Source organism: Mytilus californianus, unplaced genomic scaffold (genome assembly GCF_021869535.1).
Source record: "Mytilus californianus isolate M0D057914Y unplaced genomic scaffold, xbMytCali1.0.p SCAF_10, whole genome shotgun sequence".
Classification (NCBI taxonomy): domain Eukaryota; kingdom Metazoa; phylum Mollusca; class Bivalvia; order Mytilida; family Mytilidae; genus Mytilus; species Mytilus californianus.
In genome coordinates, this window is record NW_026262582.1 from 60,948,929 (window position 1) to 60,976,477 (window position 27,549).

Genomic DNA, 27,549 nt, shown 5'->3' on the forward strand with positions numbered 1-27,549 from the left:
CACCCCCAAACTCAATCCCAGCCTTCCCTTTGTGGTATGGTACCTTGCAGTACAATTTCAGAGAGATCCATACACTTGAACACAAGTTATTGTCTGGAAACTAGAAAAAATGCTTATTTTTGGCCCCTTTTTGGCCCCCAATTCCTAAACATTTCAGGCAATTACCCCCAAACTCAATTCCAGCTTTCCCGTTGTGATATGGAACCTTGTAGTACAATTTCAGAAATATCCAAACACTTACACACAAGTTATTGTCATGAAACTAGAAAAATGCTTGTTTTTTGCCCCTTTTTTGGCCCCTAATTCCAAAAATTTGAGGCAATTATACCCCCAAAATCAATTACAGCCTTCCTTTTGTGATATGGAACCTTGTGGTACTATGTCAGAGAGATTAATACACTTACACACAAGTTATTGTCTGGAAGTTACAAAAATGCTTATTTTGGCCCCTTTTTGGCCCCTAATTCCTTAACTGTTGGTACCATAACCCCCAAAATCAATCCCAACCTTCCTTTCGTGGTATTGAACCTTATGGTAAAATTTCATGGAGATCCTTTCACTTAAACTAAAGTTAGAGTGCGAAAACCAATGTGTCTTTGGACGACGCCGGACGACGCCAACGTCATACCAATATACGACGAAAAAATTTTTAATTTTTGCGGTCGTAAAAAAATTAATCTTTCTATTTCGCTGGACAACAACTAAGAAACTATATCCCGTCTTTTAAAACTGTATTGAAAATACAAGAATTCGTAAAAACATCATCATCAATTATGGTTACAATCAGAACAGTCATCTAATTTTTCTTTTTTCGGTCTTTGTGTAATACTATTTAGTGTCTTTTTCACACGTAACATTGTTAAACGAGATTTTGGATTCTGTGCCCAACATTCTCTTATTAATATCGTCATCTGTTTTAAAGTCTGAAAAAAAAACATATTTTCGATTAATAACTTCACTTGTGGTGAGTTTACAATTAAATATGTCAAAAACACTTCTGTTTTTGCTATATACAAAAAACTTAACTGTTATGAAATATTTATGTCACAGATGGCCATGGATATGTTCTAATTGTTGTAACCATTATCATGCTTTCTTTTTCTTGACTGTGACATCAGTGAATGAGACTTATAAATGACCTTCAGCAACATGACAGTTGACACTAGTGGAGCAGATCGAGCAGTAACTGCTTACTCTTCCAGAGCACCTAAGATCTATCATATCTTTTGGTGGGTTTCATGTTGCTCAGTTTTTAGTTTTCCATGTATTTTTTTGTGGACTTTACATGGTCTTTTTTTTTGTGTTTTTTAATTTTTGAATGTAAACACGTTTACAAATTTTATCACTTGCTTCAACCTTAATATTATGCATTTATGTGCAACTTTGAAATGTAAATAACATCCCTTTTAATATACAATGCAATAATGTAAACAAACTTATTTTCATGGATACTTTATTTTGCATTTAGCCCTTTCTGGCCCACTTTGCAGCGATTTAATTACTCATTTTCACCTTTATTTGATGTAGTTGAATAAGGAAAGAACCAAATTTTACATATTCAAGACAATTTAAATTTGCGGTATTTTTCTACTCTATTAGTTGGTTTACAGTAAATGCTTTTTAAATAGGAAAAAAAAACCAAAAAATTAACATTGATTGCATAAAGGACTCTTCTTTTTACATGTTCTGCACAATAAGCCCTTTGAGCATCCTTTTTAATGTTGAATGCAATCTCTAATTGTCTACTTAGGTAACTTAAGTTTCTGTCTCATTGACATTAACATCCAATTTTACTTTACTGATATGAAAACAAATATTTGTCGTCAGAAGCTTTGTCAGCTTGAACTATAACTTTTTACTTACTGGATCATAACTCCATCTGTTTGGAATTGCTGGTCTCTGTTGATCAATGACTACAACTTTTTTCATATCTTCAAAGGAAGGATCAGTAGGTACAACATCCCAGAATGGAGGTTTATAATCTTCTATCATTCCTATAGATATAAAAAAATATGTTCACTCATCGCAAATACTAAGTAAAAAGACATATGCAATTGTGTATGAAATTGCAGTGAATAAAACTGTCGTTTTTGCTGATGGGAGTACTGGAAGATCTCTCTCTCTTGGGAAAAATTTAGAATTAAATATTTTTTTCATAGAACTTATTTTGCATTGTGTTCCCATATCTTTAACTTTTGTTTTGTGATTATATCATTAATGTATACAAATTTTGCCAGTAACTACTCAAATGAATCCATGTCATTCATGAAATATTAAGTCAAAACAACATGTCAGATGGCTTGTGCACCTTTTATTGTGTAAAAAATGTTTTATCAGATAATTTGTCAATATTTTCCTTAGGAAAAAATATTTTTTGTATAATAGTGACGGAGAAATTGGAATATTTGTTTTCCTTCAAAAATGGGACACTTGGCCAAGCTGTAATGAAATGTGTTTAAGATATGGATTAAAGAATTTTAAGAAATTGTCACAAGGCTCTTCTCTCTATCTAGAATTTAAACACATCAGCTCAAATCATGTAAACTTATACAGGAATATCCTCAAAATTTGGTTTTTTTTCACAACATAACCACCATGACCATAGTTGGATAAGTTTCTTTTTTGTTTTGTTGTTTGAACATGTAGTTAGCATATAGTACAATGTAGTATAGACATTATTTCAAATGTTTTCCATCACGAGAAAAATTATTTGGCAGGAAAAAAAATTGTGAAAATGGATGGTTTGATTCCCCGTTTTTGCAGTTTATTACTCACCATTTGTGTAACAACGTCTGGTTATTTCCCACAGAACCAGACCAAATGCGTAAACATCCACTGATTTAAATGAATCAAAATAATACACATTTAAAGTTTCATCTAAAAGTTCTGGGGCCATGTAACGTTTGGTCCCAACTTTATTATTACGACCAAGGTCTATTTTATTGTTCTCTTGCGAATGAGTCACTGCTAGACCTAAGTCCCCAATACAACACGTCCCGTCTAATTTAACAAGAATATTTTTAGATTTGATGTCTCTATGTGCAATGGCAGGTTTTCCTTGGTTACCGACTATTTCCGTATGTAGATGAACAAGACCTGCTGCCGCGGATGTTGCCAATAGCAACATGGACTCATGATTCAGCACATTTCTCTGAAGGTAATCATACAATGATCCATGTTCATGGTACTGCATAATCAGCCACAATTGTGTACATGAATTTCTACTTGTCATGTCAGATGCATAATATCCGAGAATATTGTCATGTCGTAGAAGACATGTGTTGTAAATTTCTGTCTCTCGAGCCCAGCTGGCTTCATCACGCGAAGAAAAAATCTTAACTGCCAAACTTTCTCCGTAATAATTTCCACGCCACACTTCACCATATCTTCCTTTACCTGTAATCAAAGAAAATAGACGCATATAATACTTTTGCAAGATAACTATTGGAATCATTAAAACATTTATTGCCACAGGTTGAAATTTTCCAAGCAGACATCATCTTTTCGTTAGATTTAGATAATGGATACCGGGTAGTTAGAAGCTCAATAGTATTTTGAAATTAAGTCATTTAAAAAATGTAAATTAATTGCAACAAAGTGATTTAAACCACATTTAACTGATTTTGAATTTAACAATATATATATATATTTAGAATAGTTTAAAAAACATAAATATTTGTAATCTGAGAATCTGTATACAAAGTTGTAACTTTGCACTCATTGTAACAATTGAAAATAATTTTTGGAGGAATATACAAGGTATATAAAGTGGTCATCTTGATGTTTATAATACAAACTTTGGATTACTTCCCTTTGACTATATTTAACAAATCAGCTATATTCTTCTTTTCAATTACATTTAAAAGCTAGTTAGAAAGATAGGCATTCTTCGTTTCTATCATTAAAGAATCAAGGCAGCATTTTTAAAAAGAAATTTTATTACATACGACACTAAAATTAATGATTTTTTCAGAAATTTATAGTATACAGTGTATGTATATTTTAAAAATTGTTATTGTGCACAATTCATTTACCAGTATTCCAAAACTGAAACCAGTTCTTCATTCTAATTCTTTTAATTCAAAATCATGAAATTGTTATATATAAAACTGATGTTACAACTTCCTCAGGCAAAGTAGACCTTAGTTGATTTTTGCTGTTCTGTTTAAGCCATCTGGAATGTTATCCTCTTGAACAATTTAAATTATGGTGTCAGCCTACAGTACCTGATGAATATTATTAAAGAAACATGTACTGTGCACCTAGAAATAACATCTTACAGTTTTTAATATTCAAATGAATTACCTATACATTCCAATAATGTGACTTGTCTTGCAATAGTTCTCTGTACCAGGAAAGGTAATCCTGATCCGCTGCCTGATGTACAAGAGTCGTCCAATATTTCCTAAAAAATAACAAAATACAAGTCAATTCAACCTTTCATAATCTAATGCATTACGGATAATATTTTTAATCATTCCACAAATCTGGGTGCATTATAAGTGGTACCTTAAGCCAAAGATATTCAACTAGTGTATGTATAATGCACATTAAATAGTGTGCCAGTTATCTAACATGAAATGTAATAATAATTTGAGCTAATTGGGTCAATATCCCTAATACGCCTCAGAGTGAGGTACTCAACTATTAACAGAAATAAAAAAACCTGTATGTTTGTACAGAACTGAATTTCCAGAGAATTTAACTGTGTGAAAATAAAGACACTTGCTTATCACTTGGGGCCTTTCGAGGTTGCCCAATTTGTAAAATATTTAATCTCATTTTGTACCCTCAAAATTTGACCATATGTGTGAAAATGTCTCAGCTTCGAAACGAGCCATTATATATATATCCAAGTTTAAGATATGGACAGAGGAATGAAAGAAAAGGCTACCATTGTCGCCTATGGGAAATGAATTGCACATCTTGACCCAATTAATTCATAGCTATAGAAAATTTATTTTTATGCATGCCATTTGTTAAATTAAAAAAATAAAAACATTTTACTGCAAAAAAGTACATAAAATTTCATAGCAGTTGATATATGTTCTTTAGCAAATCTCCAATATTTAACCTCTGAGACAAGATTTTCTTCTTTGCAGGCTTGAAATTTGATATCTATAATGAAATGACCAAATATTACACTTGTAATTCATAATTTCACATTTATTTGGTGTCAAAACTACACTCATTCATGTGAGAATATATATTGCACATGAGAAATCAACTGTAAATAATTTTGTTAAGACGAAATCCCAAAATTATATAAAACGATATCTCTGATTGATAGATTCATGACTTTTTTTTTTAAACAACTCGCAGCAAATATTACATCAATAATCTGGACAAATTATATGCATTATGACAAAAACCAAACATTTTTTCAGATCAATGTGGTAGCTCACATGGTAACAGTACAAGGGAAGATATTTTTCCCTACAGGTACAAATTATTCTAACATCAAGCTGAGCAATGTTCAATCTTGCAACTACTTGATGAAGAGGCAGTAATTTCAAATACCTAACATATTGGTTTGACCTTGTCATTGGTCAAATCAGTGACACCAACACTTGGACTTGCGGTCATAAACATTTCAAGCACGATTGTCGTACTCAGACTCCAAATTCAACCAATCAAAATACTGGATTTGGTGTTTCTAGCACAATTGTTGTACTCTGAGTACTGAGTAAAGTATTATGACCGAGGGCCCTGGAAATTACATCACCAAGGGACTAAAATGCCAGTTCACCATACAAGAGCTGTCAAAGTATAAAACCATACCTTTAGCGTACTATCTCCAACTTGCGTAGCTCTGATGCCATATTCCTCTGGTAGAAGTTCTTCTCTCACCCGTAAGTTCTCCTGACTTTCCTGCCGATTCTTTCTCAGACTTCTAAAGAAATACCAAGCTATGGCAAGGGAGAGAACTAGTACTATCACAGGAACAATTATTGCTAATACAACCATGTAGTTAAATACCTGCTCTTCTTTGGCAACTGAAAATAAAAGAAATGTTATTACAAACACAGCAAAATCCTGTTATGAATTTAGAAATGTTTGTGTGCATTGATTATTGCCATAATTGTTCAACAATGTATAAAATTTATTAATTATTGTGATTTCAGGAAACATGAGAAATTCTACATACAAATAATGCTATCATTATTTAATATGGAATTTTTTATTTTTGCAAAATCTTTTCCATCCCAATTTTCAAAATAATAATAACATTCCACAAATTTATGGACTGGACTAACAGTACCAAGGATATTAATTTAGATTTTTGGGGGATATTAAAAGAATTATTCATCAAAGAAAGAAATTACACACAATGTGGTATGGTCACTCTTTTGTGATTTTTCAGAGTGATTGTTAGAGATTATTGGTGATTCATATTTCAGTGAATCACCAATAATCAACAGGATTCACTAAGAAAATTCACCTCCAAGAGTTATTTTAAACTGAATCACCATGTCTGTACTGTTTTTGTAAATTTTATTCACAATTTTATTCAAAAGAATTACCTGGTTTATCATGTCGAACAGGTACAACAGGTGGTATTATATCTTTGTTACACATTTCTTTTATACAGCACTCCATGGCAACATGCTGTGAACCCCAATTGTCATCCCTACGACCCTGGCAGTTCATCATCTGTTTCTCCTCATCATACCCACAGCCTCGTCTTACTATCAGAACATCGTTGGAATAGTCAGCCATTACAAAACACTACAATATGTACAAAAAGAAATTATTGTCTTTCAATTATAGAAGGTAAACATGCAAAAATGTAAAATTTGGTGAATGCAAATTGGTACTGTGAGTTATCCTACAGATGAAAAATTGCCTGGTTTATTATTAGTTGAATTCCCTTAAACCATTGTCATGATTGTGGACATTTGTTTTAAAGTGAAACATATAGATATATTGTTACTTGACATATCTTGCAACATGAGAAAAACTGTGTTCAGAACAAGCAAATTCTAACTATAGTCTTCTTCACTTACCAAAAAAATCTAATAAACGTTTCATTAATATTCTCCTGCAGAACATATGTGTTAAATATTTGCACATTCTTCATTTGCCTTTTTCCAATTACCACAACATTTTTTATAGATTCAAATTAATTTGGACCAGGAAAACAACAGAGGTCAGACCTAGAACATTCTCCATGTGGCCTTTTACACTTACCCTAACCAGGCTAGTACTAACTTTCAACACTTACCCCAACATTGATCAAAGATTTACAGTAATCTTGTCCTAGAAGACATTAAAGTTCAGTATATGGATATTCTCCCTGTGACTTTCTACACTTACCCCAAAATTGATCAAACATTTACAGTAATCTTATCCTAGAAGAAATTAAAGTTCAGTATATGGACATTCTTCCTGTGACTTTCTACACTTACCCCAACATTGATTAAAAGATTTACAGTAATCTTGTCCTAGAAGACATTAATGTTCGGTATATGGACATTCTCCCTGTGACTTTCTAAACTTACCCAAACATTGCGCAAAGATTTACAGCAATTTTGTCCAAGCAGACAATAAATTCTGTATATTGATACTCTACCTGTGACTTTCAACACTTACCCCAACATTGAACAAAGATTTGCAGTAATATTGTCCTAGAAGACATTAAAGTTCAGTATATGGACATTCTCCCTGTGACTTTCTATACTTATCCCAAAATTGATTTAATGTCTACAGTAATTTTGTACTAGAAAACATTAGTGTTCAGTGTATGGACATTCTCCCTGTGACTTTCTAAACTTACCCAAACATTGCGCAAAGATTTACAGCAATTTTGTCCAAGTAGACAATAAATTCTGTATATATTGATATTCTCCCTGTGACTTTCAACACTTACCCCAACATTGATTTAATGTCTACAGTAATTTTGTACTAGAAAACATTAGTGTTCAGTATATGGACATTCTCTCTGTGACTTTCTACACTTACCCCAACATCAATTGAAGATTCACAGTAGTTTTGTCCTACTGGACAATAGTGATCTGTACAAGCACATTTGAACCTGGTCATCCTTCTTCTGGCTTCCTCTACAAGTGTGGAGTTAGGTGGTCTAAACCCTGAAAAATATAAACAAACTATTTGGAATATTGGAGTATTCCAACAAAAATAATCTATTCTGTTATTATTTTTGTAGTTACAGCCTACAAAAGTTTATTAAGTCAAAAAATACTTTTGCTGGTGTTGTGAGCTCACAGTGATGGCTGGTGATTGGAGGTGATTACACTCAGGTTTACAATCCTATCCCATCTATATTATGTTTTTTTATAATAATATATGCTGTGAATTCAATTATTTCCATAGGTTCCATTTTTCATGGATTAACACATTGTAACAAAAAGTTTATTTGATTTCCTTGTTTTGCTAAAGTCTATATATATTAAGCCTATAGACAATTTGTTCTTCATAGAACATTTAAATTAGTTCACCTAAACCCATGTAATCCAAGAAAATTGCTATCTAACGAATAATAATGAATCCACAGTCACTTGCTCAACTGTGAAAAGTTAGCATCAAAAATAATTTTCATGTGTACTGTATCAGCTCTGGACAAATAAAAAAATTGATATGTTTATTAATGGCAATCTGAGGTGGAAAATATAACCAAAACTTGTGGTCATAATCCGGAAATGAAAGTGCAAATTGTGATGTAGTCATTTTTAACCTTTACACAGAAAATTAAAACAAATCACAATAGTACCTGTTAGTGGTATATACAATGTTATTGTACATATTTACTCTAAAAATAACAAAATAGTATCAACAGATGGCAAATTATCAACTCTTTTATGCCTGTACCAAGCCAGGCTATCTGGACCATGTGTTGTTCTTATATCCTGTATATACTGTGGATGCATTTTTTTTCGTGGGTACCAATTTTTGTGGATTATTGATTTTGGTGGTTCATTTGCCAAAGTCTGCATACAAACCTATCGAAAATTTGTACTGTGTAGAACATTCAAATTCGTGGTCTAACATTACCTACATAATCCACGAAAAAAATGGTAATCGTATCCCACGAATAATAATGAATCCACAGTATGCAGTCTTTGGACACGTTGAAAAAAGCCTGAATAGGGAACCCATGAATAATAATAATTCAACACCATTACAAGATAAATCAAAAGCCTTAGTCAATTTGTACCGCTAACCACCTCAGACATCACTATTGGATTTATTTATATAAAAAAATATGTTGGTATATTATGTAATATTATAAAATCAAATTCAACTTTTCTCCACGCACATATACCATGTTGAATACCATAACTATTCATGGTTGTAGTTCAAAGCAACTGAATAAAAAAATCACAATCTATAACAATCTCTAATGATATGCATAGCTCCCTCCATTGATAAATTATAAAATCTTCCTTCATTCTGGACGGTTTTAAATATCAATACAACTTTATTTTACCATCTTTTACTGCATCTACCAGTTAATTTAATCTTCTTTTAAATAACTAAACAAATTACTACAACAATAGGTAAACAAATTTCTTTTGTGAATCTTATGTCATCAAAATGTTTGTTTAAACACAAATTATAGGGTTGGATTGTACGAAGTATATAGAGTTACACGTTACAGTCAATACTAAACACTTGCAAATTTTGTCCTGATCTAAAATTAATAGGATTTTTGTGATCATGGTGGTAGCTATGTTTTATTTGCAACAATGGCCGTTGACAATATTTCAATTCTAATTTTTTTTTGGCTTCTTACAACATTAACTTTTTTCTTTTTAATTAATTAACATAAGATAATAAAACCTTATTTTGGTTGGGGAAAAAAAACCCTAATAAAAAACAAGCTTTTTTCAGAATACATGTATAAATATATTTTTTTAAATATTCTCTAAAAACAAGAAGAAGAGATGAGAGATCAACAAAACCAAAAGACTAAGACAAAAATGTTTGGGATTTTACAATAATACCCATATAACTGAAATTCTTCTGAAAGCACAGGCTATAGTTTTAAGAATGCTAAACTACAATCATAAAATTCACCAAAATCTGTATACATTTAGCTACGAACAGAGGGTATTGGCATGGAAGGAAGTTACATGTTTAAGGGTATGTTATTACATACAATTTTTCTTATATTTTGAAATTTAAGAGTTCGTTATTGAGAATAAATACAGTTTAAAGTTTCAATTTTTGAATGATCAAAATCTTTAAAATTTGAAGATCAACTGATCCCTTATGCAGCAACATTAAAATACTTGAAAATTTCAATGTAATGCAAACAATATCAGTGACAGACCTATAGTTGTTAATTTCTGTGTCATTTGGTCTCTTGTGGAGAGTTGTCTCATTGGCAATCATACCACATCTTATTTCTTATAAATATTTATAATTCTGTTTTAAGTCTCCCTACTAACCATTAGTATTGCTTAATGTCTTTTCAATGAGCTATTTATCCTAAGACATTTAATGAACATTTTTGGTTATCATAAATATATAAGCACATTACATTTACCTATATCATGCATACCATGTATACATATGGTCTATGTAAAATATTTTTCAAAAATATTTTTTTTTTACCCAACTGCCTACATTTATGGCCATTAGCAACCAGCGGCTCTTTTCACAAAAAATCTGAAGAGTCATACACATTTCAGTATAACTTACGATCAATTTTAATCGTAAGATTTTTTGTGAAAAGAGCCGCTGTCCTATATTTTTTTGTAACAAATATATATTCTTTTATAACATAGGAAACATGTTTTCCTGAACTACTGTATCACCATAGATTTAACATACAATGTACCCTAAAGTGGGTATAAAGTATATTTTTATAACTACTCACCTTCTTAGCAAAGCTATAAAATTTCATTTGAAATTTCTTTCAAAAATTATCTGCTTTCCAAATGTGTCAGAAATAATAAGTATCTTAATGTCAACAAATAAAAAATGTCCATACATTGACCTTTTTTTTTTAAGTCATTGAACACACTCTTAACCATAACCATGTTAGCTTCTAGTTCTTTTGGCTAGTGGTAGGCTAAGTTTAATCAATCCAAAAGTTATTTTTAATTACTGTAATATTGTACAGAAAGGGGTTACATACTTAAAAAAGTATTTTTTTTATATACAAAAGTATTTGAAGGTTTAACAGATATACATGTACACTTGAATATGAAAATTTGTCAAATTTAAGTTTTCTTTTCAAGGTTTTAAATATCTGCTGTAATGCTCCTCCAGAAAACTACTTATACGAGTAATTTTTCTACAAACCATGCTTCAAACTCTTGTTTTTTTTCTGGCTTGCTTACTATTTTTTTAATTCAAGTTCAACATTTTCTCTCAAAATCTAAACAAGGCATCTACTGTGCACAGATGTCAAGTACTGTAAATTCAGAAATTATTGCGGGGTTTTTATTACTGCAAATAATGCAACTGGGCTAGAATCGTAATAATAAGAGCTTGCATTCTGATATCTGATACAAATATCTGTATACAGACTTTCCAGAAATCGCAATAATTAATCTCGCATTGTTGTTCATTCTTCAAAAATCTCAATAATAAATGCACACAGTAATTTCTGAATTTACAGTATATGTGTAATGCCTTCCAATAAATGCTCTCTGCAGGCTTGTAAATAGACAGTACTTACTAGGGGGTGTTTAAAGACCTTGACTACCCATGAGGGTCTCACACAGTTGGCAAATAGACAGCATTTTGAAAATACCACATAAATGAGATTATCAAAGACAACTTTTAAAGAGGAACAATTTAACTGTTACTCTTTATAATTATTATAGTAAATGGGCTATATATTCAGTATTGGAAGTTGGAGATTTGATAATTTTAAGACATATTCAAGAACATTTTTGGCCGATTTTCATGAGTTTAGGTGCATTCTATACAAATGTTCACCTATTTTGAAAGAATTCAATCAGTAAAGACTTCGAAAAATAAAAGAGATAAATTCGTTATTTTTTCGATTTTCAGTTGAAGAACAACTAGCCATAGTTGTATGCAAAATTTTACCAAATATGTGAAATAGCTCATTTACTGTTCCTTGACCTAATGAGCTATTTAATTAAGAGAAATTCAAGAAACAAAGAAAATATGAATTTCTTACCTTTAGAAGTAAAACATATCTGAACAATTAAAGGAGATAAGAATATAAATGTACCTCCAAAATTATTTACCCATGCAATTAGTAAATAAAAATTTCTTGTATAATTATTACCAGGGTCTCAATGGATTGTCATCTTAAAACAGTCATTTTGAAGGATATGGAGGAACTTAACACTGGTGAATTCCAAAGGAGAAAAGAGTTTATCCAAACATGACTCATGCAAGTGACATATACATTTTACTAGTCCACTAGATGTAGTCTGAATCTAAATGCACTAGTTATTGGGCTAGTAAATAATGGCAAAAAATGATATGAACCTGTAATAAACTTGAAAATTTTATTTCAATGCAAGTTATTTCTTTAAAAACGAAAGTTATATAAAGCACCATGCAGATATAAGAATATCTGAAAAGCAGATCTGCGACCAGTTATCAATATTAGAGACAGTATACAATCATTTTCAGAATTTTACCCAAGTTGGATTACAAGTTTGTCAGAACTTTAAATGTACCACAATTACACAAATAAAAGGAGAATAAGCTAGAGCAGTAATTACTTTTCATAGCTCTGCATTGCAGCAACCAAGTACAACTGTTCTTGAATGAATAATTCAACTTTTAACTTAATATTCTGTAGCTCTTATGGCTTTTTCCCACACTGTCTTTGCATTTAAAATAAATAATTCTTACCTTTTACTTAAACCTACATGTAGATCTCAAAAGAACTCTTGGTAAAATATAATAGTTTTTTTTTTTCATTATATCATTCAAACAGTTTAATTTCTTCTCAAACTTCACATGAAAAATCGAGAGAAATCTTTTCCCCACCAAAATTTTTATTATTTCAGATTCTAAGATCTCAAGAACATTTAAGCATATTTAAGAAACTTATCATCCTTTTTCCATAATTTTGATGTACAAAATAAATGTCATGAAAGCATCATATACTCTATCCTCTTTTTAAAAAGATGTCATTTTCACAAATGTTGCTTTTTTTTTTAATCTTAGCCGCATTTTAAATCCCTATTTATTCTCTCAGTCAGTTCAGGACTCAGGAAGACGATAATTAATTAAAGAGAGCTTCATTTCATATAAAATCATATTTTTTATATTTATATTGTTATTCCGTTCTCATAAAGATTTCAAATGGCTCACTAGCAAATGTCTAGTTTTTCAATGTTGTTTCAGACTATTAAAAGACTACAATTTAATTTTTTACATTCCAGGTATTCAGTTTTTATTGGGAAATTAAAATTTAACCATTAATTTTAGCTCTTGATGTTTTAACTATCTGGTTTTTTTTCTTAATTATTAACAGTGAAAATTGCAACAAACAAAAAATTCAATTATTTCAATAGATTTTAGCTGGAAATCAAAACTGTAGCATGAAATTGATTTTCTGTCATTTAAACAATTCCTTATAGCATGTATGATATAATTTTAAATTGCAAAACATGTTCATACACTTATCAATGAAAACCTTTGAATTTGTTTTCATTTGAAATATATAATTTTTATGAATTTTAAATTTTGGTTGATGAAGTTGTATTTTGAATGACTTCCCTTCAAATCATGAGAAACAGCATCTATGATGATAAATAAAATTTCTCTACAATTTCTTCGATCATCTACATTTTTAATTTAACGACTGTGGTAGCAGAAAACTTGCATCATGTCAAAGTATTACAAAAATACATGATTCATCCACAAATCTCTGAAAACTAGTACCTGAGAAATACATGAAATAATTATGAATCCTCAGTAACAGATTTTTTTACGATTTTTTAAAAGCAACTATACCTCAAACAAGCTGCAAATAATTGAGAATTTGAATTCCAACAGGAACTTGATTTTCAAGCCGAATATCAAAACCAAACTACCGATTTTTAACCATCCTTTAACTTTTCATTCCGAAAGCAATGTTGAATTAATTTTTCGATTTGAATTAATATGCCATAAATCTCTATTACAATGCAAAACTTTTTCCCGTACCTTTGTAACAACATTGTAATCTGCCCCGCCCCCAATCTTAAGGTTGCACAATCAATTGGACGGAAGAAAAGTAATCGCATTCAAATTAAGATTTTGTCAACGTACAACTACCTAATTCTCTTTTCTTTTCGACATGATTTAGTTGAGAAGCCAAAGTCGATTTGTATTAAATTCAACACCTTTTTATGGTTCACTCCGATCGTGGTGCTCAATTTTAACTAGCTGCAGTGTCAAAGCCATCTTGAAACGTTTTGTTCTCCCCGTCATTCTGGCACCTATGTGATGTCAATTAACAATTTCATGCTTAAGTCGTGTATTTTTATTAGCGAATATTTGAACTTCCACTCTCGAAACAAACTCTTTTCTCTCAAATAAATTGAATTACTGAATGTAAAGCTCTATTGAAGCCCTAACAATAGCAAACCTTACTGGGTAACGGATACCTGTACAAGTCAATGAGATGATCGAAATTGAATTAAAAATGACGAGGGGCAAACAGGGAGCAATTTGGTTTCTCTTTCGAAAAAAAATTATAATCCTATCAAAGATGAATTCAAAATTAAAACTGATTCAAATCTTACAAAATGCTTGATATATACAGAAAATCAAACATTCATAAGTCAACACGAATCAATTTCAAATTTAACAAATTGACCAGAAATATCCTTTAATAGCCTCTCCAAAAGACTTGTTTGGTTTTGCTATTTAGCATTTATTTACATACATTTCTCCAAACAAAGAGTCCGGTACTCAACGATATATGAAAAATCCCTCTTTGATGTAAAGAATATGTGGGAATAAGACCTGTAAGAATCAAGAGTCCACTCGAAAAAATCTAAATTAAAAAATCAATACAATTTATTCCTAACCAGCTCTGTTTGCACAAACTTTAAAATGTTTTCTTAAGTTTTTTTCCGAGCTGCTTAGGGTACTTTAAACTCAGTCACAAACTATATCAATTAAGGAAAATAGATACTTCTAATTCAAATACAAATATATTGAGCACATCTCCTTAGAATATTAACTAAGGCCTACAGGTGCGGAGATAATATTCATTTCATATCTAAATTATGTACTTAAGATTTGAAAATTAAGTCTTATTTAACGCTAACAAGGTATAATGTTAATCATAAAATTATGTGCAATGTTTAATTGGTTATCATTTAGCATACGTCATAAATTATAAATACATGAATGTAAGAAAAATGTATTTTAAATTCTTGTGTTGGTATCTAAACAGAGATTTCATAAAATGCACTTATAAATGTCTAACTATCTTTTCTTCAAGGGGAAACAACTCTTAAAATATAATAAAAAGTTTTTAAATCAATACATTCGGTAAAAAAACTTGAATGCTAATAACACAAATGTAACATAACTGCAATTTCTATCAAATGAAAAGTGCAGCATAAACGTTTAGTAGTTTTTCAATATTTTCAAAGACATTTAATAATGTATGTTTTGATAATTTTCTAAACCTACTAGCTATAACCAAAAATAAAAACAAGAATGTGTCCATACGTACAAGGATGCCCCACTCGCACTATCATTTTCTATGTTCAGTGGACCGTGAAATGGGGTCAAAACTCTAATTTGGCATTAAAATGAGAAAGATCATATCATAGGGAACATGTGCACTAAGTTTCAAGTTGATTGGACTTCAACTTCATCAAAAACTACCTTGACCAAAAACTTTAACCAAAAACTTTAACCACAAACTTAAACCTGAATTATTGTGTGCATTTCTTATTGCGATTTCAATATGACAGACCAAAATGTGAAAATAATTACTGTGATGACAGGAAATTCTGCAAACAAATATATTTGTTAGATTTTAGTATGCGAGTTCTTATTATTATTGCGATCCTCACCCATTCACATTACAGTCTTCACGCTTAACCACAGGCCCACCAGCCCAGGCTTGTAAAATTTCTTTCGGACCTGTAAAAAATTTTCTCTACAGGCCAACAGAATCCAACTAAAATTTTTCGTAAAATTGAGCTTCGGGCCTGTGGATTCAAAAGTTCATTTTGAAGATTGCATTAATGTTAATGATGAAAACCTCCCAATGATTTCTGAATTTAAAATAGACTTGCATTTCAAACATGTAAAAACTTTATCATGATTCAGTAGCTCAAAAATGTAATCATGACTCAGGAACTCAGCATTTTTTTTCTCCATGAATTAGTAATTCAATAAAAAAAAAAAACTTAATCATGATTCAGTTACTAAGAGCATGAAGAGAAAAGATTAAATATCACAATCCAGTAACCCAGAAAAAACCTTGATTACATTCAATGATTCAAAAACTCATAGAAAAGATTAAATCAACTTTATAGATTTAGTCTCAGAGAAAATCTTAATTATTAGTATCTATACTTTTTTCCTTATCATGCATGTAGTACAGTAAGTAAAAACTACTTAAAAAGATAAAAGTATTTATTTGTATATATATATAGTTTTCATATAAATGTAAGGTTGCAGAAAATAATTTTTCGAAAAATCAAAAATTGCTTTTAGGTTCAACAAACACTTCTGGTTTCAGAATTTAGTTAGACAAAATACAGGAGCATAACATTAACTTCTGACTTACAGTTAACAGTCAGGGTAATTACTTTTAATGAGTGATTCTTAAATCACTTATTCAAGTAACATTTTGTCCATAAATGTTACAATTAAGAGTAGCCCTTCTTTCATAATCACCTATTTAAGTAGTATGAATAAATTACTTGACTAAGTGATTTTTATTTTATTGTAGCTTTAAGTATATGAGATTAATGATCCTGGGACTAATTATGATGCTAAAATTATCAGATACAACATCTGTGTTTATAGGATGTGTAGTAACAGTGTTTTCTACCATTACTTAGGAGCAGGGTGTTGCTCTTATAAGAATGTTTTAAATACGGGGGGAAAGTCTTTTAGTTCACTAGCTCACAACATGCACAAGAATAAATTAGGCACTCCATTATATAACTATAAATGTTTATTAAACATGAGTGAGGCATCCATAATTCAAAATATAGTTCATATGATACAGATTAACAATAGTACATAATTCCAGATATAAGATGTTCATATGGCAAATGTCATTCTAAAAGTGACTTAAAACTATAAGACCTAATATAACTCTATAATTAATTTAACTGACATTTAAGCCTATTACTTTATATTCTAAATTTATCTTTAGTATCAAACCTTTGACCTTTTAATTACCAAATGGAAATGCTGAATTTGACAAAACCTATTTATATAAGAATCCTTAATGTCTCAAGAAGTGGTCAATAACATGTGAAATATAAACAATTAATTATAATTAATTACTTTTCTGAACTACTACTACTAAAACCAACATCTGTTGTTTACTACTAAATTCTAAACATGCAAATTTTTATAAATTCTCATCCTTGAAATAAATGAAAGTTATGACATACTGATAATTATTTAAAATGTAACTTTTCAAATTGTAATGTTAATTTACTCTACTATAGATGACCAGTAATGGCAGGTGATGACCCTGCACTAAATCTGGGATAATGACATGAAAATCACTTGTTTAAGTATCATTTCTCTTTTTTCTTAAAAAGAATCACTTCTTGAAGTATTATTTTATTAATTACCCCCACTATTTCAACACCCACGAAAAGTTAAATTTTGGTGGCGAACAGTAAAATTTTATTTCATAATCTGAACACTGATACCTTGAATTTAACAGGAAAAAACTCACACTGCTGGAAAAAATCTGTTAAGAAAGTATTATATCTTTATTTAAAGCCTTCATTATAGCATTTTTCAACAAATTTAGAATTACAAAATCACTGAATTTCTAATTTCCTACTTAAATGAGTGATTTAAAAATCATTTATTTCAGTAATTCCCCTGACTGGTTAAAGAATTTCTGTAGACCTATTAATGACTATACTTTTGAATTTGTTTTTTTTAACTGCAAATGGATATTATGTAACAAATATATTCAGAATAATAATTTTTTTTTAAATTTGCAAATGAATATTACATAACAATAATACAAGTTTCTCAACTGTAAAATTTTATAAAAAAACCCAAATGTATATAACATAACAATGTTTTGACATTATGTTGTATCAGCAGAAATAATTAGATTAACACATGTGTTCAAGAGTCAGCACATTGTAGTTGTCATAATAAGTGAGTACATCAGGTGTGATTTAACATTTAACCATCTAGCAGTATGCATCTTTTTTTATACATTATTTATTATCTTTATTTTATTTTTCGATTTAAAGTGCTGTGCACGTGAATTCCTTTATTTTCTTGGATTAATGAAAAGCTGTATTTTCGAGGATATACATGTATTTTATTTCGTGGTTTTGCTAAAATCTGCCTATAGGCCATTAGAACATTTTAACTTCGTTAAACAGTAAATTTTGGTAACAAACCTTATTAAAGTCTTAAAACTTCACAAGAAATTAAATGTAAATAACCCATTTTTAGACTGGAGCGAACTCCAGACAAGTGGCACTCACTGTGATGTTCATGAAAAATGGTGCACTAATGGTACTGAATGGTCCTATATCTTTACTTCCCTAAATTTCTTTAAAAACAAATAATTGGTCTCCTGGTCTTATATCTCCTTTAATCTCTGTTATATTGTGAACGACATAGAATATCCTCATATCCAGTGGCTTTCAGTGCTCAATCTCAATTGAAGAATGGCAGAAACAAAACAAAAACAAAAAAGTTCCAAAATGATGTTTGATGTCAAGAAAAAAAATAAGACTAGATTCTAAAATATTTCATGCAACTTGGATCTCCTTATTAATTTCCACCTTTTTTTTTCGAAATTAAAACTCCTGAACCAGCGAGACGAAATTAAAGCAATTGTTAAATTAAATAAATACTCAAACTTTTAAATTTATATCAAAGCAAACTTACCGTTACAAAAATCAAATTCTTATTTCCACAACTTTGCTCTCACTAGCAGATAGTCACGAAGACATACAATATCAATCACAGACTTTAATTAAATTTAAAGTAACATATATTCCATCCATACAATTCAATTATGTCATTTGATAAAAAACAATATTTTCACTTTCAGGTATTGCCTGGTTAAAATCGAGGCAACATCATTACTGCATGTAAGAACACATGTTATTTTCAAATGCTGGTGCACAATTCAAATCATAGCAAAAAAATGTTGAATTAATATTCTCTTAATGCAGCCCACGGTATGAAATTCACATTGTATTATAACCCAGGTGTCACTTTCATTTAAAGAAATATACATTTAAATTCATTTCTACAGCTGTGGGTTTCAATACAATATGAAACTATTTAAACTACTGTATTGTACACCTCAAATAAATCAACACTTTACAGATCAGAATTGTACCCATATAAACAAATCTACACTTTACTGAAGCTTGGATGTCAAATTATGTTGAATTTTGGGATTAAATTAAAGGAAAGCAAATAAAAGTGGGCTGAATATTTTACTCCTGATCATGATCTCTGACAAAAGAAAGCTGACCATTCATAGAAATACAACCAGTAGCTAACACATGGGTGGCCATACAGCTTTAGGCCAAGCCACTCTGATGGGTTTATAGGGTTTAAGTTTGCTTGCAATATTTGAATGTATAAATTATATTCTTTTTTTTAAGTGTTGGAAACATATAAATAAATAAAAGGTTCTGTCAGATACAACACTTTTAATAAAATACAATGATTCACTTATATTAAAATTGAAAAAGATTTCTACTTTTGTCTTGGTCACATATTCCTAGCAGCCAGTCTCACAATAAACCATTTTTCACATTAATTAATAATATTGCAATTTTGCTAGACTTCATCTTATTTATAGAGCTAAGAAATTTATTATAAAGAATCTTCTCTCTTTCACTGATAATGCATGTTGACCTTTTGTTGTCATTCAATTTTTTTCAAACTGTCAAAATATCCCATCATAACCAAATCTTATTTTTATTCATTTTGTACCAGTTAAGTCACTTTTCTAGCTTACCCAAAATAGAGGGTGCAACTCCCCTTTCACTCTTTGTGTACTGCCTACTGCCTTCCTAGACCTGATTGTCCTGAACATGTATGAAATATTTGCCACTGGACATTAAGCAACCAACAACAACCTGACCTATGTTTTTTGTTATTTCTAAAGGAAAATAAATAATTTTCAATGCCAAATAATCGTTTTAATTACTCGAAAAACTTTTAATTTAGCAAGCCAAAAATACCATAAATCAATTTATCTATTTCATTTTGTCATTAAAAAAAAATAAATCCCCCCTCCCCCTTTTCATAATAACCAAATCTCATTCTATTCATATCATGCATATTGAACCAGTTAAGTCAAAGTTGGATGTTCTTAGGCACTATAATACATAGACTTGCAGTGTATTCAAAGTTAACCTATCAAAAATATCAAACCATCTGTAACCAACATAGATACACAAAGATAATTGGTATGGCCTGAAATTTAAATATGGGGTGGCGATCCTTGTAGCTTTTGTGGTATTAAGTTTGATCCTATTCAAGAAACACCTGGACTTAAACCCATGAATAAATATTCATGATTCGACATTTAATTCCTGTCTCAATGAAACATATTAAAACTTTTCCTTTAATCTTCCTCTTAATACTTGTCAAAACATATGACAACATTCTTAATGGAACATGGAAAAGTTATTAACGTGGATATGTGGAAATGCATGTGAAAAAAAAGTTTTCAAAACTTATCAGCGGAACAAAGCGCTATGCATATATATCAAACATGTCTAAAGCCAATCATCCATGCAATGTGCAGGTGCATATTACATGCATATTTTCATAATTAAAAATTTAATGTTGGAAGATGAGGTTAACATCTACATCTGTATATATTTTTATGATTAAAAAAAATATAATAAATTGTAAATTTGGTTACCAAAAGTTGATTCAATATTTTTAAAAATTCCTTTTTTTTTAAATTTGCTCCCTTCAATATTTCATCCCAAATCATGTCTAAAGGGTGATAACATGCACATATGTACAGTCTGTGCCAAACTGTTTTAGGGCTGTCTCAGATAGAAAAAGAAATTTGATAATCATGATAATCTCTACTATATTTTCAATTAAAATCTAGAAATTTCTGTCTGACCGAAAGTTTTTTTGTCTGACAATTTGTCGGTCAGACAGAGTTTGAGATATACACTGCATGTACATCCATACATTTGTAACTACCCATTTTTAACATCGTTTTACAAATATTCTTATTTTCTTGGTGTTACTTGACTGTCCATAAGTTGAAATTGGTGTTACTAGACTGTCCATAAGTTGAAATAGACAATCGACAATGGTTATCTTTAAATTAAAGGCAAGAAACAACCCTCCTTAATCAATGTTAAGTCATAAACTGATCACTCTTTCACCATGATCTCAAACTTAAGAAATTAAATAACTTCCTCCTAAATTTAATCTGATAAAAAAAAGCTAATAAAATTCATTATTCTGTTATAATCAGATTAGTACTGCTTGGACGAAAAAGAAAGAAAAACAGGTCTTTTCTGCTTCTTTCGTCTTTATCATGTTTATGTCATCGTGGTACACCATACGAGGTACATTTTATGGCAAAGATTTTACAAGCAAAGATCAGTTGTTCTGAATATAGATGTCAATCCAATTGGTACTATATTGAAGCTCACACCAGGTGTCCTAATATAATTCATAGTAAAAATCTCGTGAAAATCACGCCTCCAAAAATTAATTACATTACTGGGGGATCTATTGTGTAAACACAAATAAATGAAAATTTCTTTCAGTAATGCATAGTAGGATAAAAAATGGTTTACTTCATTATACTTTCTCAGGTACAGTGACGTTCAAAATTTAGTTTATCCAACAACCTACCACCCTTCCGTTGCCAGCTTTTAAATTAAAGATACATAAAACATGTAAAATAAAGGAATTGTACATATATGTAGGTGAATTAAAATGAACTTGAAGAACCACAGAGTACTTTAAAATTATGTAAATGCAGGAACTAGGAAAAAAATATGAGCATTAAAATCGTATATATATATCTCTCATATATTCAAAATTTACCCAAAAAAATACCACATATTTAATTTTTTCCAATAAAGCCATATTTTCTTAAAATAGGGTAGCTCTTTACAAAAGAAAATAGCATTGTTTAACTGTACATTGAAAGAAAACGGATTTTTTCAGTTTTAAACACTGCAGTTTACTATGTTCTCAATGCTATTCCAGTAACCTCCATTGTTTAAGAAGAACATCAACCTAATTACCCAACTTGGAGTCAAATCTTAGACATTCAGCTGCTAGAAAAAGTCAGAGAGGGAAAACTTCAAGCTAATGAAATAATGTATTAATGAAGATGATAAATCTTTATGTACCTTTCTTATATATTTGTATTCCTAGGGTATGAAAAATCATAAATGCAATAAAACACTTTTATAATTTAATAGTTATCGAAGTTTTTACATTTAAATGTTTCATTTGCCATTGGAAGATTGTTTATACATCTGCAGTGCTCTTTTCATGATAACTAGAGGCTCTCAAGAGCCTGTGTCGCTCACCTGATTCTACTTTGGTTTTGGAAATCATGTAAAAATAGATTAAAATCATAACAGATACCCTAATAATGAGTGAGGCCAAATTTGGTTTAATATTGGTCCTGTAATTTAATAAAAAAATCCTGGTGGCCATCTTGAACAGTAAATCGGCAACAAAGTAGCAACACTTAATCAGCACCTCATAAGAAACATTTATGCCATGTTTTGGTTTCATTCCATTCAGTGCACCTCTAGAAGAAGCATTTGTATGTATTTCCCATAGGGTCTTATGTTAAAGGAAGTCCCCCCATTGGCGGCCATCATGGATGAAGGATCAGCTTCAAAGTAACAAAACTTAGTCAGCACCTCATAAGGAACATTCATGCCATGTTTGTTTTCAATCCATTCAGTATGTGGTTCTCTAAAAGAAGTCATTTGTATGTATTGTCCATAGGGTCCTTTGTTAAACATTGCCCCCATCTGGCAGCCATCATGGATGAAGGATCAGCTTCAAAGTAACAACACTTGGTCAGCACCTCAAAAGGAACATGCATGCCATGTTTGGTTTCATTCCATTCAATGGTTCTCTAAAAGATAACATTTGTACGTATTTCTCATAGGGTCCCATGTTAAACTAAGTCCCCCGCTGGCAGCCATCTTGGATTATGGATCGGCTTCAAAGTAACAACACTCGGTCAGCACCTCATAAGGAACATTCATACCATGTTTGCTTTCATTCCATTCAGTAGTTCTCTAAAAGAAGACGTTTGTATGTATTTCCCATAGGGTCCCATGTTAAACTAAGTCCCCCGCTGGCGGCCATCTTGGATTATGGATCGGCTTCAAAGTAACAACACTTGGTCAGCACCTCATAAGGAACATTCATACCATGTTTGGTTTCATTCCATTCAGTGGTTCTCTAAAAGAAGACATTTGTATGTATTTCCCATAGGGTCCTATGTTAAACTAAGTCCCCAGCTGGCGGCCATCTTGGATTATGGATCGGCTTCAAAGTAACAACACTCGGTCAGCACCTCATAAGAAACATTCATGCCATGTTTGGTTTCATTCCATTCAGTGGTTCTCTAAAAGAAGACATTTGTATGCATTTCCCGTAGGGTCCTATGTTAAACTAAGTCCCCCGCTGGCGGCCATCTTAGATGATGGATCCGCTACAAAGAAACAACACTTGGTCAGCACCTCATAAGGAACATTCATGCCATGTTTGGTTTCATTCCATTCAGTGGTTCTCTAGAAGAAGTTTAAAATGTAAAAAGTTAACGCCGTCGACGGACGACTGACGCCAAGTGATGAGAAAAGCTCACTTGGCCCTTCGGGCCAGGTGAGCTAAAAAATAAATAACATACACTTTTAGTTTTAAAAAACTTTATGAAACACTTTATTGACACAGCATTATTTACTATTCTCTGCTATTCAACTGTTACATTCCATTTTCTTCACATTTTTCCATCTGACATACATGTCTGATATTGACATACCCTCTGATCCTTAAAGACAACAGTTTATAGTCATGGAAACTATTATGCCAACAAATTATGTTACATAACCATATGCTTTGCATGCTTTGCGCTTATGACTATGGGTCACAAACAATCTAATACAAGTCTGGTTGTTTCCACCCCTTTAAGGTGGTACCAAACAACTTGACTAACATTAATTTGGCTCGTTTAATTTTCATAAAATTTTGACGAAATATTTACTTTGACCCTTTGACAAAAATTTTGAAATTCTGAAAAAGCTTGAACAACACTTTTTTTTATTGGAAAAATTTCATTGGATATATAGGAGGTTGACAAACACTAATTTTGATCATTGAGAAGCTTAATATTTCCTTAACAATAGAAACTGATTAAAACGTTCAGCTGATTTTTACAGTGTTATCTCCCTGTAGTGTAATGTACCACCTTAAACATGTCAAATATCCGCTTGTTCAGATAACCTCATTTTATGATCTTAACTATATACATTCAGTATGCAAATTAAAAAAAAAAAAGAAAATTAAATATAAAGTTTATATTGGTTGAGGTAGTATTGGGGTTTAAAAAAAAAACACATATTTTTTCTTCATTGTTTTCAAAAATGCACATGTACTTTTTTTTGTAGTTCGTTGTGTCATGATTGCACTTGTACTATTTCCTAAGATTCATACATAAAAAGACATGTCTCCAAGCTTGATTTTAAGCTACAGCTTGTGTAACATGGAAACATTTTGTAAAAACTATACAGAGAAAAATCAATATGCTGTTAATAGAAAGTAAAACTACCGTAAATGACATTTGAAATAAAATATGGAAAGCTATATAAAGCTAGCTCTTATAAACTGCAGTTAGAAAATCAAACTATCTGAGTTATCTCCTCTTTTGATGATGAGTTTAATTTTATTCAATTAATCAAAAAATGTTCTGTATTTGAAAAAGCTGATTTTATAAAGATAAAATCACATAATTTTCTGAATTCAAGTAATAGTCTTATAGTCATATTTAGTCATAAGCTTCTCAAACACTCAAGTCGTTATATACCCATGGCTTTCAAATTTTTGGTTTGACTTATCATGCTTATTAATCCCGATGAAGGTAAATAAAATCCTACAGAAAATTTTCTTGGAAGCACCAAATGTTTATATTAGTTTTATCTTTAATTACATATATGAATTATATCCTTGCATCAATTTTTGTTTTATTGAATAAAAAAAATTGTTGCAGTTCTAAGTTAACTGAACATTTTATTTAATAACTTTCTTTTCTATTTCTTCTAGAATGTCTAGTAAAACTTTATTTTATCATATAATGATAAGTCCAGCCTTGGGTAAACGTCAATGAAACAACAACTCATTGATGAAAATGACCAAAAGACGTCATGTTTATAGACTGATATTTCAAAATACAAAATGTACTAAAACAGTACAGCAAGTCAAGATCTAAGACTTAAAAGTATGGTGAACAAGAATGTGTCCATGGTACACGGATGCCCCACTCGGACTATCATTTTCTATGTTCAGTGGACCAGGAAATTGGGGTCAAAACTCTAATTTGGCATAAAAATTAGAAAGATCATATCATAGGGAACATGTGTACTAAGTTTCAAGTTGATTGGCCTTCAACTTCCATCAAAAACTACTTTGACCAAAAACTTTAACCTGAAGCAGGACAGACGGACGAACGGAAACCGACCCCTTTTTTCAGTGTTTACCCTGAAGGTGTTTTTGTCATTTTTGAACAAGCACTATCCATGCTATCAAAGGCTGAAATGAATGCAAAATTTAATGATTTGCCTACATGGCCTAGCTACCGATCTTAATTTTTGTAAGCATGTTTATTTATCATGTTAATAGTGGGAACACTGGTTTTCTTCTTTTTGAGTATGTTCCATGACTCCATGAAAAATATAAATGAAAATCTATGCTTTTTCAGCTTCAAATGAATCACACTTTCATCTTATTTTTACAACACAAGACACAGGTTTTACAAGTTCGTCCAGTGAGAAATAACATAAATGTATTAATTATTTATTTATCTAGACTAAATTTCATTGAACAATCAATCATTTATTTAACTCAATTCCTATCAAGTGATTTAGCCTGCCTGCATCATTTTCATTATTTACAACACAAAAATTTTCATAATGATAAAAGTATTTCTGATCAATTTTGTTACATAAATTTGCCAAAAAATGTGTACCCATGCTAATTAATCTGTTACAACCATATTTTGTTAAATTCATTTAAATAGAATCTGTCATTCAACATTTACAAATGTAGATAAAAACAAAATTTGTAGAAAGACGAAAACTATAATCGACTCAATAGAATTTAAGTTGTTTTACTTAAAAATAAAACAAAGCCATGAAATTTACTTTTACTGCCTCCACAGGACACTACAGAATGCAAGGATGATGACCCAATCATCCTTTTTACAGTTAATACTGAAAAGGCATACCATCTTTCAATCTTGAACTCTTAAATAAAATAGGTCATGTATTTCAGTTTATTATAGAAATGTTCTTCTGGTCAAAACAGACTATACTTAACAACAATCATCACATGTTCATATTCAAATCTTCCAAATATTTTTGACTGAAGAAAAAAATGACCTATTTGTACATTATTGTGTAAAGGTGCCATAAAGTCTGAGGGTCTCTCACAGTCAAACTGTTAAGTTTTGATAACTATGAACACTTATTACCAATAACAAGACAGCCATACAAATGCAACAGAAATAATTTTTAATAATTAATGTGTGTTACTGTGAAGGAGATTACATACAAATATGTCTTATAAGACTGCATCTTTTTTTCCTGTGTCACTTTGTTTACAAACAATGAAACTGGATGGATGACGTTCACAACGATTCAGTGCCATTAATTATTACATTTTAGCGATAGAAAATTTTTAATTATTGTTCCCTTCTATAGAACTTACCACAAATGAGAGAAAACACAGAGAAGACGACTAAAATTTCTATTTTCCACATGATGATCACCGTAACTTCGCCATGACAGATTTATGTTCCAGATGAGTGATTTTCATGGTTTTTGGACATTGGATTTAACTAACTACTGACGCATAAGTATGTTTAATCAATGAAGACGAAGACCCGTTTTCAAATAAGTTTTTAGATTGCTGATGATATGTATTAAAAAATTGTGAACTATATAAACAGTATTCTGATCAGACTTCGGGTATTTATTGCTAAACATAACTGTAATAAGATGATAACAAATATTTTTTTTTTATGAAATTGAGGGTAATTTGTAATATCCCTGACCATCTGATGTAATTTGTAACTTGAAAATCACCAGTATTACAATGACATTGAAGTAAATGTAATTTAGATTTAATTACAGAAATAAAATATCCTCTAAATGAAATTAA

At 30.7% G+C, this 27,549-nt stretch overlaps 1 protein-coding gene across 2 annotated transcripts; it reads right to left on the reverse strand.

Moving 5' to 3' along the window:
• Positions 1 to 313: 313 nt before the first annotated feature.
• LOC127718326 (activin receptor type-1-like) lies at positions 314 to 27,243 on the reverse strand. Of its 2 annotated transcripts, none has more exons than XM_052224314.1 (8): positions 27,097 to 27,243; positions 7,963 to 8,090; positions 6,525 to 6,729; positions 5,782 to 5,996; positions 4,306 to 4,405; positions 2,776 to 3,396; positions 1,864 to 1,994; positions 314 to 923 (listed from the first exon to the last, which is right to left on the reverse strand). In XM_052224314.1, the coding sequence occupies exons 1-8, from the start codon at positions 27,146 to 27,148 to the stop codon at positions 768 to 770; spliced, it is 1,608 nt and encodes a 535-aa protein (XP_052080274.1). In that variant the 5' UTR covers positions 27,149 to 27,243; the 3' UTR covers positions 314 to 767. The 2 variants fall into 2 exon arrangements, with proteins under 2 accessions (XP_052080274.1, XP_052080275.1); XM_052224315.1 differs by lacking the exon at positions 27,097 to 27,243 and adding an exon at positions 19,027 to 19,087.
• Positions 27,244 to 27,549: the final 306 nt, after the last annotated feature.